At 38.2% G+C, this 16,830-nt stretch overlaps 1 protein-coding gene across 3 annotated transcripts in view; it reads left to right on the top strand.

Moving 5' to 3' along the window:
* Positions 1-10,708, top strand: part of UGT8 (UDP glycosyltransferase 8) — a 158,309-nt gene extending 147,601 nt beyond the window's left edge. For all 3 annotated transcript variants that reach the window (XM_089691791.1, XM_089691793.1, XM_089691792.1), the window contains one exon: positions 1,569-10,708. In XM_089691791.1, coding sequence (XP_089547917.1) covers positions 1,569-1,917 — 349 coding nt within the window. In that variant the 3' untranslated portion in view covers positions 1,918-10,708. The remainder of the gene's footprint in view (positions 1-1,568) is intronic.
* Positions 10,709-16,830: the final 6,122 nt, after the last annotated feature.

The following is a 16,830-nucleotide window of genomic DNA, read 5'->3' as shown; positions in this document are numbered from 1 at the left end:
CTAATGATTGCAAATGCTCTCAAAATGTTTCCCCTCATACTCATGAGTATTACCAATACTACAGGTCTGTGACATATGACAGATGGCTATACAGTAAATGCATCAATACTTAGATTTAGTGACTCAGTAGACCAAAGTTTTTCCAAGCCTGAGGACATTTTTAACAAGCCGTTATCTTTTCCTCTAAGAATAATAAATAATTATGCTTCCCGTTCATATTTTGCCCATTGCCTAGGAGATGTTCTGTCATATCAACATGTTACTCTTGATTATAATGAATTGCTCACTAAAAGGACAGACACAAATAAAATCAAATAGCAGGAATGTCAAATGTGTTAGAGTGCATTGTGTAACATTATTTAAGCACAACTAGAACACTGGTAAACATATAAAGTACATTTTTATATGTTAATATATTAATGTTAGATGATTTATACTTTATTACATACGCCAGTTATATTCTCTCTTTATGTAACTTTTAATAAAAATGTATTGAAACAACAAAAAACACTGGTGAATAAAAGGACAGACATCATTTACGAGCTAAAACGGGAAAGACATGCCAGATATGGTTAGTGAACTGCACATTTGATGTATATCATAACCAGGGGTACTGTGGTATAGTGTTTGCTAATTTGTTAATTACCTCTGTTTGAGGAGCTTAGCTTTACTTTCCTGGCCCTATTGCTTCACCTATCTTTAGCTATCTTTATTTCCTCAAGAATTATAAGGTTATATATTCCATGTGGTCTTTTTTGGGAGTGACTATATAGGTTTTGCAGTTTAACATAGTGCTTTTAACCAGCACCAAGGGACAGTGTTTACTATCAATGAGAAGTTTTCCTTATGCTGCTGACTACTACTTGTACTAGTTGTATTCCAAAGTCCTCTGAACCCCCCACCCCTTTAGTGGTAATCGTCCGATGCTGTTGAGGTTAGTAGAGCTGAAGGATCTATGACAGACACTCATCAAGAGTGTTGACTATGCTTATGAATGTAAAATGCTCTACAAATGGAGGTTGGGCAGATGAATGAAAGATCTGCCTCCTGTGTTCATAGATCTATTTTTTTTCATGAAAGCTTCCGTGAGCGGAGGAGGGGGGGCGAAAAGGACAGGCATATTGAACACTCTTGATGAGTGCCTGTCACAGGTTCCTTGCAGATTAACCCCTGCAACAATGGAAGATTACCGCTTTGGGGGGGGTTTGCAGCATTCAGATAAGACTTCAGATTTCAACTAAAGCAGCAGCCATCAGCCCAGTTGACACCTGGCAAGTACTGTCCCTTATGGGGATTTATAAAACAAAAAGTTTGACTAAAGTTAGGCTTTAATTTATAGTGTTTATACAAAATAACTTCATATGATTTGTAGCCTGCAGTGACTGCATATTGAACATGCAGTGTATGCATTAACACCCCTCCCAGCTCAGAAACGGACACAAATATTATAATATAACATATTTAGAGCTCTAAACATTTCTACCATTACAAGCTAGTGAAAAGATTTGGTTTAGACTGATTGTTTTCTGCTAATTGTTTCTGCTAATTCTTTTATTTTCTTACCTTAGCTATCGACAACAAGCCATGAAGCTTTCTAACATTCACAAAGATCAGCCTGGCCATCCTGTCAGTAGAGCCACTTATTGGATTGACTACATTCTTCGCCACAATGGAGCCAAGCATCTCCGTGCTGCTACCTATGACATCCCTACTTATCAATACTTCTTGGTTGATATTATGTTAGTCACAATTGTCGTTGCTATTTTAGCTTTTTATGCACTTTACAAAATTGTGAAATATGTGCGAAGGAGCAGAAGTGCAGAGCACAGTGCCGCCAATGGAGTCTGCCATAATGGTTTAGCAAATGGCAGGCACAAGAAAAATGGGCATATCAAGCATAAGGAAAAAGTGAAATGAATGATGGGATTCTAATTTATAGTTTTAAAGGAGCCACTGCACCAAGTCTATGTTTCTGTCCATAATACTGGATTCTGATCTACATCATGGAATATATCAGCGTTAAAGGCCTCAACAGTAAGGAACTTATGGCCATTCATTTCAACCTTTATTTATTATAATGCTTGTTTATTTCTTTCCCATTTTGAGCCTTTCCCTGCACTGAAAGACTTAGAAGTTATTACTATTAACACTCTTAAACCACCTCTAGAAGTACCATCAGCATTGCTAACACATTTCAACCTTGTTTAAAGAAGAACTCAGTATATCATTTTATTCTTGCATCTAAACTGACTACAACGCATAACCCCAATGTGATTTAAGAAAAGCAGCAACACTTTGGAGAAACGCTTACCATTTACTGGGCTCTTGTGCATTTAACAGTCCTATAATATATTGAAGAATTTAAAAAAAATAGATATCTGTGTGGGCATTCCTCCCCGGTATATAAACAGCTATCAGTGTTATGGGTAATACCCAGAATGCCTTCTTTGTATATCAGAGATCTTAACGTATTTTGAATTTAAGCAATTAATATTTGGCTTCATTTGCATATTAGCTATCTTCACAGCCATAGAATTTGAGACAAAATTATTAGCTTACAGAAGCAGATACAAACAGTCCTGTCATTATAACCAATAGAGCAGCTTTATTTCAACTGATGTTCTTCTATGATGATATTTTAGGTTTACATAAATGTATGGCTGATTCATTAATTTAATGTCACCAAAATACTAGTGTTATTTATTTGAACATTAGGATATATTTCTGTGAACATGTGTAAATGTTTCACTTGCCATATCTCAACACATCAAATTTATATTTATTAGATACATTTTACTCCAATTACTTTTAGTACAATTCACAGCTGGTAAAAAAAAACAATTTGGATAACAAAATACATATAAATGATCCATACTATATCAAACCTTCAGAATTACTCAATAAAATAGTGCGAAATGTTGTCTTCTAATTGATCTGAATACAGTAAATTGACATGGTTGCTTTGGGTTGCTGCATGTCACCTAATGATTTGGAGCATTTAAAGTGAACCTTTCCCCAGACCATGCAAATCAAAGCATTTACATATTCTAATTCAGCAGCACAAGCACTTTAAAAGAAACCCCAGTTCACCACTGCAGCTGTAGGCATTGTGGAGAAATTAATCTTCAAATTTCACAACAGAAGCATTGAAATCACAGCTGGTTTCCCTTTATTTTCTGTGAAGAGCAGAATCTTGGCAGCCTACCAGCATTCTAATGTAAACACACAGCACGTTTTTCAAAGCTGCTAAAAACTGGCTAAAACTCAAATTTGTAGGCCCTTTTGTGGTCTTTGAAGTTCAATTACTTCACAGTACAGACGACTATACAGGTTAGTGATGGCTTGATTTATAACTCTTTTACTGCTTGCTAAGAGTATGTAAAAAATTAATATCCACAATCTGGGCACATTTTCCCCAGATTTGTGGACACAGTATTTTTGACTCTCTAGAGATGAGTAAATATTTTAATAGTCTACTGCAGGTAGATTGTATTATAAGTGATCAATAAATCATTTTTTTTCCATACAAATCACAGTTTGCCATGATGCATTTTTAGGACAGCTGGTAATTTGCAGTTTGCAAAGCATGTAATTCATAATATTTGTTAGATCTATAGAAAATTGTGCATCAATCCCCTCACCTCTGTTGTCAGTTTTGACCTCTAGTTGCAGTGCCAGGGGTACATCTACCGTATTATGCTGCTTGTTATGAAACAGGAAAAGGCATGGGAAGTGGAACAAGTGCCAGAATTGCTTTTTCACGTGTACAGCCTTGGCCAAAAGTTTTGAGATTGACACAAATATTAATTTACCTGCAAGGAAACATGTGAAGGCATCATTGCTTTGCACAAAAAGGGATTCACAGGCAAGGATATTGCTGCTACTAAGATTGCACCTAAATCAACCATTTATCGTATCACCAAGAACTTCAAGGAGAGAGGTTCAATTGTTGTGAAGAAGGCTTCAGGGTGCCCAAAAAAGTCCAGCGAGCACCAGGACCATCTCCTAAAGTTGATTCGGCTGAAAGATTGGGGCACCACCAGTGCAGAGCTTGCTCAGGAATGGCAGCAGGCAGGTGTGTGGCAAAGACTTTTGGAGGATGGCCTGGTGTCAAGAAGGGCAGCAAAGAAGCCACTTCTCTCCAAGAAAAACATCAGGGACAGACTGATATTCTGCAAAAGGTACAGGGAGTGGACTGCTGAGGACTGTTGTAAAGTAATTTTCTTTGATGAATCCCCTTTCCAATTGTTTGGGGCATCCAGAAAAAAACATTGTCTGAAGAAGAAAAGGTGAGCGTTATCATCAGTCCTGTGTCATGCCAACAGTAAAGCATTCTGAGACCATTCATGTGTGGGGTTGCTTCTCAGCCAAAGGAGTAGGCTCACTCACAATTTTGCCTAAGTACAGAATGGTACAAAAACATCCTCTGAGAGCAACTTCTCCCAACCATCCAGGAACAGGTGGATGATGAAAAATGCCTTTTCCAGTATGATGGAGCACCTTGCCATAAGGCAAAAGGGATAACTAAGTGGCTTTGGGAACAAAACATTGAAATTCTGGGTCCATGGCCAGGAACTTCCCCAGATCTTAATTCCATTGAGAACTTGTGGCCAATCCTCTAGAGGCGAGTGAACAGAAAACCCCACAATTTCTGACAAACTCCAAGTATTGATTATGTAAGAATGTGCTGCCACCAGTCAGGAATGTGGCCCAGACGTTGACTGACAGCATACCAGGGCGAATTGCAGAGGTCTTGAAAAAGAAGGGTCAACACTGCAAATATTGACTCTTTGCATAAACTTAATGTAATTGTCAATAAAAGACTTTGACACTTATGAAATGCTTGGAATTATACTTCAGTAACATCTGACAAAAAGATCTAAAAACACTGAACCAGCAGACTTTGTGAAAATTAATATTTATGTCATTCTCAAAACTTTTGGCCAGAGCTGTACAAAAACAGTAGCACATATGCATATTGCCATTAAAGCAGACCTATAGCACCTATTCACAATATGAACTGCCTGTGAATCACACAGGAATATGCTGCATGTTCCTTTGTGATACACATGCAGTTCTGTGCAGTGTAGTTTCAGTCTGTTCACTTTGAATGGGCTGAAACTGCACTGCACCACACCAAAAACTAGTGCATGCCCTACTTTTGGAAACTCACAGCAACCAGATTGCATGGAACTTTTGTACCATGTGATCTAGTGCTGGAAAATGCATTTGGGATGCCGTTGACACCCACTGCACTGCATTCCAGTGTGAACGGAGGAAAATGCAAACCTTATCTGCCACTCCTAATTGCCCCAATAGCCATTAAAATATGCTATATGCCAAACCATCTGATCACATGAGTACTTAGAATGGAGATTTGAGGTTGCTGTTGGAAGGGTGGATCAAAGGGTCATTGGAGGTGTTTTAAGCAAGTATTAGAATGTTTTTTTATCTTATTTTATAGGACTCATTATTCAGGCTAGAGTGTATATTTATTATAAGATCTGTTTAAAGTAGCAAGAAAAGAATATACTGCAACCTCAGTAGCAGCAGCTACAAAATGTTTAAGTGGTATGTTGTGATATGGCCCTCTCAGCCTGTATTAGTGAATGGTCAAGGGGCAGAAATATCAAAAACTATTTTTGTGCACAGTGACATCAGTGCCTTCTAAGTAGTTTGAGGATAACAGACCAGTGCAAACTAGGTGTTTTGTTCAAGGAAAAATAAAAGTAACTGTCACAAAAAAAGCTGCTAGAAATTATTGCTCATGCATACATTGGCTTTAATTGTCCTCTGTTTCCATGCTAGGCCATTCCAAATAGGCAAAACTTTGACACCTTATTACACACTCTTTCCCTTCACATTTCTAATGACCCATAACTATGAGGGGCTGCCATGTTAAAAAATAAGAATGTATTTGAGTCTGGAGGATTGAGCAAGTACTGTTATTACTGTTCAAAACATTTGGGCATAGCAAAGGGCAATGTGGACGGTTGCAGTTATGTTCAGCAACCTCTGGGTGCCTACACTTTACACCTGCTGGTGGCTTTCATTTTTTACCTGAAAAGTTATAATAGAGATTCAATACAATCAGCTGAACTTTAAATATTAAAAAGAGCATGTTAATAAATATAGTATGGCAACACATTCCCATTTCTGTCTGTAAAGTGTATATACTGTACCTGTTTGAGACAAAAAAAAGCTCATTTACAAAAAGGGTTACACCTGTGTATAGTAGTAAAGATAGTAAGGTGAATATTTTGCTGTGAATAATGGGCATTTGCCCATACTTGAACCCCTTTGGTGGTCTTCTGTGCAACACACCTGATTAGTAACTGTGGCATATTTCCTTTCATCTATAGGAAAGCAAGTGATTCACAATAGCCAAGTGGAAATTTTCCCACAAGTAGGAAAACATGCAATAATGAACATTTCTGAGAGTCAGAAGCACTCCTAATCACTCCTAAGGCAGTCCTACATGGTATGATCCTCACTTGACCATCGCTAGCAGTGCTTAAAGCGGGCTGTGGTTGGGCCATGTATAGCTACCCGAAAACTAATCATTACATCAGTAAGATGTGCTCACAAAGGTGCTTAAGCGTTGGTCTTACCATTACATAGACTATGCAGCCCCCCTTTCAAGACAGGTTTTTATGAACTATTCCTTGCTTTTAAAATTGATCTTGCTTGGTTTATGATTTCATATTTCTTGAAGAGTATTGTTATTGAGACTGAGCATATGTTAGAGAAATAATTATTATGGAAGTATTCTCTTACATGATATGAAAGTACTGTAGATAATAAACTCAGTATCCCAGTGTGTTTACTTTGAATGCAAACTGCACATAATGCTTATGTGTGTGTACATAGTGGACCATTCTTTATTTATTAACAGAATACAGTTTTTACAGTTTTTACCTTTTCCTCCACCAGGAGCTCCATGGACTGAAGTTATTGCAACTTCCAAATAACTAAGAAAGCATTTGAAGCAGTGATTGGTGGAATATATATATATTTTTAGGTTTATGTGTTTATATTGAATAAATGGATTGAACTTTCATCAGTTTCCAGCACTTGAGATCATACACATCAAGTTATAAGTGATTATTGATAACACTGTTTCTAAAAGACATATTGACAGCTGTCCACTAAAATTACTAAGGCTGGGTTCACACTTCCCTGCAGTCTGCAGGCTGGTTGCAGGTGCAGGAATTGAACCATTTTCCGCACCTGCAACCACCCACAGCCAAATCGCGCTGCTCTTACAAGATGCATTGGGCTGCTATTTATTCTGAATGGCACCCTCACGCATCTCAACCTGCAGTGCGTTTGTAGGTACAGGAACCAGAGGGAAATCGCATGGACTAAAAGACCATGAGATTTCCCTGCTGGCCACGTTTTTATAAAGGTGCAAGCACCTTTTTGTCAGCGGGATACCCTGGAATGGGATGACAATCCCAAGCAACGTGGGCCACATGGCCTGCAGTAGTGTGAACCTAGGCTAAAATAGATTTGTTAGAACATACAAAAAGAAACAACATTGCGCAAGGGTAAAATCCACAAAAAAGCTGCCAGTACTATGAGTTCAGATACATAAACTCAAAACTCAATGTGAAAAAAGTGCAGCTCTAAAAAATGAATAGATGTTTACACATCAATATAAAAATAATGTGAACAACATAAGTGAATCATTTAAACTGTGTATAAACAATAACAAAAGTTCAATAAAGTGTTCGTAAACTCCTCTTGATCGGATAACACCACCAAAAGTGCAAAGAAAATGTGAAATGATGACTGAAAATTCCAGCTAGTGATGAAGGATATTATTGCTTTGTTATTGTCTCTGCACAGTTTATATCAGGGGTCTTGAATTAAAATTTATGGAGGTCCAGTCAGCAAAATGTCCTTCCAGCAGAGGTCCAAATCTTGTCAGCAATATAACATCACAGTCCCCCAGTACATTATGATCTTTAGCGTACCTTTCAGACTGTAGTCCACTCTACATCACAGTCCCCTCTTTAAACAAGTCCCACAGTGTCCTCTTTTCCCCTTCACATCACTGTACTCCTTTACATCACAGTGCCCCTTTAAACAACACAGCACACCTTAACACAACACAGTGCCCCTAACATAACACAGCACCCCTTAACACAACACAGCATATCCTAACACAACACAGTGCCCCTAACATAACACAGTGCCCCTTAACAAAACACAGCATATTCTAACACAACACAGCACCCCTTAACACAACACAGTGCCCCTAACACAACACAGCACCCCTTAACACAACATAGTGCCCCTTAACACAACACAGCGCCCCTAGCACAACACAGCACCCCTTAACATAACACAGCACCCTTTAACATAACACAGCGCCCCTAACACAACACAGCGCCCCAAACACAACACAGTGCCCCTAAAACACACAGCACCGCTAACAACACAGCGCCCTTTAACACAACACACCGCCCTTAACATAACACAGTGCTCCTAACACAACACAGTGTGCCCTAACACAACACAGTGCCCCTAAAATACACAGCACCCCTAACAACACAGCACCCTTGAACACAACACAGCGCCTCCTAGCACAACACAGCACCCCTCCTCCCCAACACAATCACTTTTTGTACTACTTTTGTACTACCATACTGTTAATGCCAGTGAACCCAGCTGTCCTCGGGTGGTTCACTGGCACTGTGTACAGAGCTGAACTGCATGTCTCTGTACCTTAAGATCACTGTGATTGGTCATAGAGGTTAATCACAGTGATCACAAATTTAAGAGGAAAGAGGAACTAATAAATGACATTAGTTCTTGAGCACTGTACTCATCATGGCAGCACATTCACATATAGTTTAAACCTTTCAACCCCTCCTTGTCTACACATCTGATCTTCACACTGTATAACCAGTATGTGACCTATATATTAACTTTCTACCTACCTTATCTTGCATATCTGCACATTAACCTCTTCATCTCCATTCTTCCACTGTATGCGACCTGTACATTAACCCCTTTATCTGCCCCCCCCCCCTACTTATAGCCTGTATCTAGTGCATCTTTACCAAGCTCCATGTGTTAACCCCTTCAATACCAATTACCTGTGTCCAAAAGATGAGCTCATTTTGGGTGTCTGCTTTACAAAAGGGATAATTTTTAGTCATTTTTTTAAGTGCACTGGTTTCATTTATTAACATAATATAAGGGAACCAGTCTGTTTGGACATTTTACCTTCATATAGTAAAAAAAAATAAAACCCCAGTGTTTATTTAAAACCTCCAAAAGATCAACTTTTTCTGTCTCCAAAAATTGTTTTTCAATTCATGATACAGGATGGAATAATTGTTAAAGTATCACAGAACTGGAAAATTAAAAATAGCCTAGTAATGAAACAATATTACAGGTTCATACTAAACTGGTAAGAACATTTGAGAATATGCAGAGAGCAATGATGACTTATTTTGCAAACACCATCTGCATCTTCAGAACCAGGTAGTCAGCAATTTCCATATGACTGTAGTCAGTTATCTATGATTTATTAACAAGTGACATAAGCAAGTACAACATGTTACAGACTTGTTTTTGCATATCTACAGGTAGTAGATTTACTTAAATTGTCTTAATGCATGCAATGCGTGCAAAGTAAAACAGAAATTCTCTGTCCTCCAAAAGAATAAAGATCACAATCCCCATACCCAGTGCAGATACATGGAGCCTCAAATTGAGTTGCAAACACAGTGAAAAAGAAAAGCCATTTTGATGACTATTTGGTTCTGAAGAAGCAAATGTTGTCTGCAAGATGAACAACATTGCTCTGTGCACCTTCTGGAGTAGTTTATATGCAGTAACCTGTACAGATACTTGGAGATGTAACTCAATTTTCAAATTCAGTGAAAAAGAAAAGCTATCTTGCTGATTACTTGATTGATGAAACAAACTTTGTCCATAGAATGCATTAACATTGCCCTGTACACATTCTGAAACTGTGGAAACACAAATAAAGATGCATTAGCTGATGTGGTCAGTAACTGTATATTGTTTGGTAATTGGCAAAAATATATATTTTAGTATTTGGAGTGGATGGGTGTCCATATGTCTTTTAGAAACAATGTAAAACAATAAAGACTTGACTTTTATGATGTGTGTGGTCTCAAGTGCTCTAAACTATAGTCTCAACCATTTATTTGATATACAGTTTTTGTAAAATGAATGTCAGCACTTGAGATAGGACAATATAAGTAATGTCTTAAACCTTCACACTTTATTAAACTCTTTTTATATATATATTTTAAGTGTACAATTATTTCACTGTTCAGTAAATGTAGAGCTTAAAGCTAAAGGTGTATTCCATTCAAATTGTTCATCATTTCTAACTGCGGCACACAATTTACTTTCCAAATTGCAAAAACAAACAAGGCAATACTAACCATGTGCTTATATTCCATTTTAAATTGAACATAAAGAGAACCACCATCATCCAACAATAAAACACCTACAATAGAATTAAAGGATAATGTTATTAAATGTATTGTAATCACAATCTAGAAAACTCCAACTTGTTTATTCTAATACCTACTCTACAATTTTTACATGATCCACATGTAAATTGTAAAAAGTAACAGTAGTTCTTAATTTCAGAAGAAATATGCATTATGTTTGTGCACATGTAGTAATAGAAATAAACAATGTTACATTTTGAGAATCCATTGTCATTTGTTGGACTGCATCTTCTCTATTCTCTTCCAACGGATAAATCTTTTTTTTTTTTCTGTTCTTTTTTAATCTGAACACATTAAGGAACGAAGCAAAAAGGTACAACTGTACACTATACAGTATGGCTAAAAGTGTGTGGACTCCTGACTTTCACACCCACTGTATTGCCAAGAGTTTGTTGACACCTCTCCAAATATTGAGTTCAGGAGTTTGCAGTTAAGGATACATCATTGCGACAGCTGAAAAACATATTTAAGACAATTGTGCCCTTCTTACTTTGAGTCAACAGTTTGGGAATGATTATGACCCTGTGTACAAAGCCAGGTCCATACAGACATGGTTTGATGTCTATGGTGTGAAAGTAGTGGAATACACAATGCCACACTCTCAATTCTACTGAATATCTTTGGAATGAATTGTAAAGTCCATTGTGAGCCAGGTCTTCTCATTCAACATCAGTAGCCCTGTTAATACTGGCTATACCCTAGTAAAATTTTGCTTGAGATTTTTGATTTTAAGAACATTTGTTCAGTTTTCTAAACATTAGTAGGGTCAAATTGACATTTGTTTTAAGCCACAGGGTAGAGAAAATTTTAAAGAGCTGGATGGAAAATATTTCTCAAACAAAAGAATTTCTAACAATGTGTTTTTGTTTGGGAATTTATCTTAAAATCAAATTAAATTTTTAAGTACTTTTAAATGATTTTCATTCAGTTATTGAATGTACAAAGAACATTCTTATGAATGTTTTTTAAAAAATCTACTAGTGTATAGTGAGCTTAACAAATGTTCTTTTTGGCTGAATGGTCGCAAATTCCCACAAACTGTCAGGAGCGTGTAAACGCTCCTTTTCTTTGACAGCTGCTGGTCTTATTCCAGCATCCTGGTTTAAGCTAGGTTGCATTTCTGTCTGTGTGTCCACCTGAAAGATGATTGATGTGACCAGTCTCTGGGTGGAGACCAAACATGATCTAAGCCAGCCAAGCCTGCAGTCTCATGCTGGTGATAGCGCTGGTTACATGTGCTCAAGCTCTCTGTTTGTCTGTTCTGCTTTGCTGTCTGGATTCCCTCATTGATAACATTGAATCAAATGTTGACTATTCTCTGAACTCTGCCTGCCTTTTGACCTGGACTGATATTGTACTACTCTGCCTGTCTGCCAACTGCAAATACCTGTTTTTTTCTGCTCAGTTCACGCCAGCCTCGGTGTGGTGGCCAGGCACTATAGCATTTTGTATAAGTCCTGGAGGCAACCAAGTACTACTAGACCTGCTTGCCTTATGGGAAAGGGGGCTGCTATAGGTGAAGAACACAGAAAAATTAGCTAAAGTGTCTGACCACCTGCATTAAGTGTAGGCGTGACATTAACACGCTATAGAATCTTGTGGAAAGCCTTATTAGAAGAGTGGAAACTGCTATAGCCACAAGAGGGGGAGAGTCAACTGTCCATGATTTTGGGTTGGTATGATCAACAAGCTTATATGTTTAGGTGTGATGGACACACGTGTGTGCTCATATTGTAGATATTAATATATATTTTTAACAGCTTAAAAGAGATACCATGTTCAGATAGATGGTAAGAAATAGTTTTGTCATACATGCTGCTGTGCAGCTCTGGTAGCAAAGATCAGGATTTATAGTGGCTCTTTATTGTGTGTGCTGTGTGTTGTATATATATTGTTAATTATTTTTTTGTAGCCATAACAGTGCCTCATTAGCGGAGCAGCAAGATTAGGCCAACCCCCAATAATGATCAGAAAGAAGTGTTTTCCCCTTTAACACAGACAATTTTGATGATGATGATTTTTATGTACTGTACATACAATGCTGCAGGATTGTATGTTGGCCTCAAAGCTATCATGTTATATTGGCCCTGTTGCCCACAAAGTCTTTACTGACAAAAAAGGCTATCCAATGTTTGCAGTTACTACAAAACTTCTATGGCCACATATGATCTGTTTACGCTTTGTGTCCCCAGGACAACCTGAATGGTTCACACATGATACATATGTGTAGTGTCAAATAGATGCTCAGACAACAAAGAGATTATTGGCAGTCATGCAGTGACCCTGTATGCAGTTATATGCACTTGTATGACTTTGTGCATCAAACTTGTTTTTCAACATTCAGATGTTTATTGAACGTATTGGAACCTCTAACTTTCTCAGTAGTCAGGTATCTAACAAGATACGATTCAAAGGACAATTACTTAAGGCCAAAAGTAAAACAAAAACTATGGTGCTTTAAGGGACCATTCAATTTAAATGACATCCTAACACACCAGAATGGACCATGTGCACAAACCAATGCATGAAGTTGTCCAATGTAAGCTATACTTGCATTGTGCTGTACTGAAACAAAAAAGGTGCAGGTCATTGGGTTTATTTTCCAGCTATGATGAGTTGGCAGCCCATCAAAACTAATGGGCTGCTTTACAGCAATTCATGTTAACAACACCCTTTAATGTGCGTGTGTTTCTGCAGTGCATATTTGTGAATCTGGCCTGACTATATGCCAATAGGATTGTTAGTGAAACATTAAACCATTCCTTTGAAAGGATGTCTTTATATGCTAAATCAACTAGTATTTTATTAATAATGCAAACATAGAATGAGTATCATACTAAAAACCGATCATTAAGAATAATGACTGAGGATAAGAGTGAAAGTAAAATAAGACACTAAGGCCCCTTTCAAATGAGGTAGGCCTGTCAGGGGATCTGCTTTCCCAGCGGGGGATCTGCCTACTGAACCATGCTGAGCAAGCAGATGACAGGGCCATGTCCGCTCCGCCTATGCAGAGCAGACACAGCCCACTGTCCTCTATAGGCTGTTGGATGGAAACGGACTACCTGTCTGTTTCCATCTGACTGTCATTAAATCCAATCCAACAGACAGATGAGGAATGGATCCCCATGCATCTGTCTTTACCTGACAGACATCCATTTACAACAATGATATACGGTGTCCCCTTCCCTACTAGATTACATACATAAATCCCCAATAAGCATGTGAACACTTTTACCCCAAAAAGTGTGATAATCTAATATTATAAATATGCTAACTCACAAAAATTAACAGTTCCCTAAGTAATCAAAAGTACCAAATATAACATAAATTGAAAAAATTGTCCTTAAAGTCAATCATAAAGTTCAAAAAAACCTTCAAGTTGAAAACCGCTTCCAAAGTGACTTCTGAGACCAAAACCTCAAAAAAGGAAAAAAAACTCACATAGTGTATTACCGTTAACAACCACATCATAAAGGATTTTATGATTAAGTTGAATGACGAAATGCGTCAAAGGGAACTGACGTCAAGACGCACAGCAGAATGGGAAGTGACCGAGCAGCCATTTTGGATACTGGAAATCTTGATTGTGGACACAGAAGAAGTGCTTCTGAGGATCTTCAATGGTCGGGCCACGCATGTTCCTTGGTGATGGCATTTATAAAGAAGAAATATATGTAAGCATACAATAAAGTATTATCTGTGGTATTATATACAGATTTACACTATTACTGATTCATATATATGGTGGGCATCGCTTGGAGAGTGGTGTGGAGAGAGGAGCATATCTGTGTAGCTGTGAAGATCCCCTTGGTGGAGCTTTGTAGATGTCAGTACCCTGCCTGGATGATTACAAGTCTGCGATTATATATTTTTGGTAAGGGTATTTAATCTGCACACTGTAGAAGTGAACACAGTTTTTCAAAACATTTATTTTGTATTGAATTGTCATGAGATTGTTTCACGGGCACATGTGACACAGCTGTTCATTTCACTGGGTAGTGATCATGAGTGCTATATATGTGATTCACATGCGTTATGGAGTGAATATATTTAAAGTTGTTAAGGGTAATACACTATGTGAGTTTTTTTTCCTTTTTTGAGGTTTTGCTCTCAGAAGTCACTTTGGAAGCAGTTTTCAACTTGAAGGTTTTTTTGAACTTTATGATTGACTTTAAGGACAATTTTTTCAATTTATGTTATATATGGGACTTTTGATTACTTAGGGCACTGTTCATTTTTGTGAGTTAGCATATTTATAATATTAGACATCCATTTACACCTGCCGCTCCATAGAGAGCAATGGAGCGTCTGATCGGGACCTCTTGAAAAACGGACAAGTGGATCTATTCGATCCGCTCATGTTAAAGGGACCTTACAAATGTTATATTGTTTATGACCATCTCATTTGGGTAGAATGGCATGTAAAGGAGCTAAACAAAAGTTGCTTCAATTTGGCTATACAGTATTAGTTTCTGGCATGGAATATTGCTAATGGGTTAGGGGTCATTACAAACTGATTGCCCGGGAAATACACAATTTATAGTTATGCTCTTTTAAAAAAGCAGAAAATTAATGAGCTGGTTTGCCATACTGCACACTTTAGATATTTTCAACTGTGTCAATATTCAATTATGGTGGCTGACCTCACTGTAGGCAGATTATGCTGACATTTTCAGCCCCATTTTAGCCTTAATCCAGGCTTTTCAGTAAACTCCTTCTTAACTCTTTCACAAATCATGTTTTAAGCCCTGAAAAAAGGGGAGGCCTATCTCCCAGAATGCACTGGCTGTTTCTGATGTTCTTGATCAAAGATTATTTTTAAATACATTTGGTGACCATTCTTAGTAGGCACTCCTAACAACATACAGTTGCAAGAAAAAGTATGTGAACCCCTTGGGATTACGTGGAGTTTTGCATGAATTGGGCATAAAATGTGCTCTGAACATCATCTAAGTCACAACAATAGAAGAACACAGTCTGCTGAACATAATACTACACAAACATTAGATGTTGCCATGGTTTAATTGCACATAACATGTAAACATTCACAGTGCAAGGAGGAAAAAGTATGTGAACCTTTGGACTTAATAACTGGTTGACCCTCCTTTGGCAGCAATAACCTCAACCAAACGTTTCCTGTAGTTGCAGATCAGACCTGCACAACGATTTTGGAGTAATTTTGGACCACTCCTCTTCACAAAACTGTTTCAGTGTAGCAATATTCTTGGGATGTCTGGTGTGAATCGCTCTCTTAAGGTCATGCCACAGCATTTCAATCGGGTTGAGGTCAGGACTCTGACTGGGCCACTCCAGAAGGCGTATTCTGTGCTGTTGCAGCCATTGTTTTGTTGAATTACTTGTATGCTTTGGGTCATTGTCCTGTTGCATCACCCATCCTCTGCGGAGCTTCAGTTGGCGGACAGATAGTCGTATGTTTTCCTGCAAAATGTCTTGATAAACTCTGGAATTCATTTTCCCATCAATGACAACAATCCGTCCAGGCCCTGAGGCAGCAAAGCAGCCCCAAACCATGATGCTCCCTCCGCCATGTCTTACAGTGAGGATGAGGTTTTGATGTTGGTGTGCTGTGCCTTTTTTTCTCCACACATAGTGTTGTGTGTTCTTCCCAAACAACTCAATCTTGGTTTCATCTGTCCACAGTATATTTTGGCAGTAGTGCTGTGGAACATCCAGGTGCTCTTTTGCAAACTTCAAACGTGCTGCAATATTCTTTTTGGACAGCAATGGCTTCCTCCGTGGTGTCCTCCCATGTACTCCATTCTTGTTTAATGTTTTCCTTATTGTAGATGTGTCAACAAAAATGTTAGCATGTGCCAGAGATTTCTGTAGGTCTTTAGCTGACACTCTGGGATTCTTCTTTGCCTCATGCAGCATTCTGCGCTGTGCTCTTGCAGTCATTTTTACAGGACGACCACGCCTAGGGAGAGTAGCAACAGTGCTAAACTTTCTCCATTTGTAGACAGTCTGTCTTACCGTGGACACATGAACATCAAGGCTTTTGGAGATACTTTTGTAACCGTTTCCAGCTTCATGCAAGTCAACAATTCTTGATCGTAGGTCTTCTGAGAGCTCTTTTCTGCGAGACATGGTTCACATCAGACAGTGCTTCTTGAAACCAGTAAACCCAAAACAGGTGTGTGTTTTTTAAGGGCAGGACAGCTGTCAGGAACACATCCAATATCATCACACTGATTGGAGTCAAGGTTGGCTCACTCCTGGCTCCAATTAGCTCTGAGAGAAGTCATTAAGCTAGGGCCTCACATACTTTTTCCTCCCTGCACTGTGAATGTTTACATGTTAT

The sequence above is a fragment of the Staurois parvus genome, unplaced genomic scaffold, assembly GCF_062004578.1.
Source record: "Staurois parvus isolate SC_StPar_1 unplaced genomic scaffold, SC_StPar_1.0 ptg000572l, whole genome shotgun sequence".
Classification (NCBI taxonomy): domain Eukaryota; kingdom Metazoa; phylum Chordata; class Amphibia; order Anura; family Ranidae; genus Staurois; species Staurois parvus.
The sequence above is the reverse complement of the archived record's forward strand: the minus strand, read 5'-3'. Positions and strand labels throughout refer to the sequence as shown.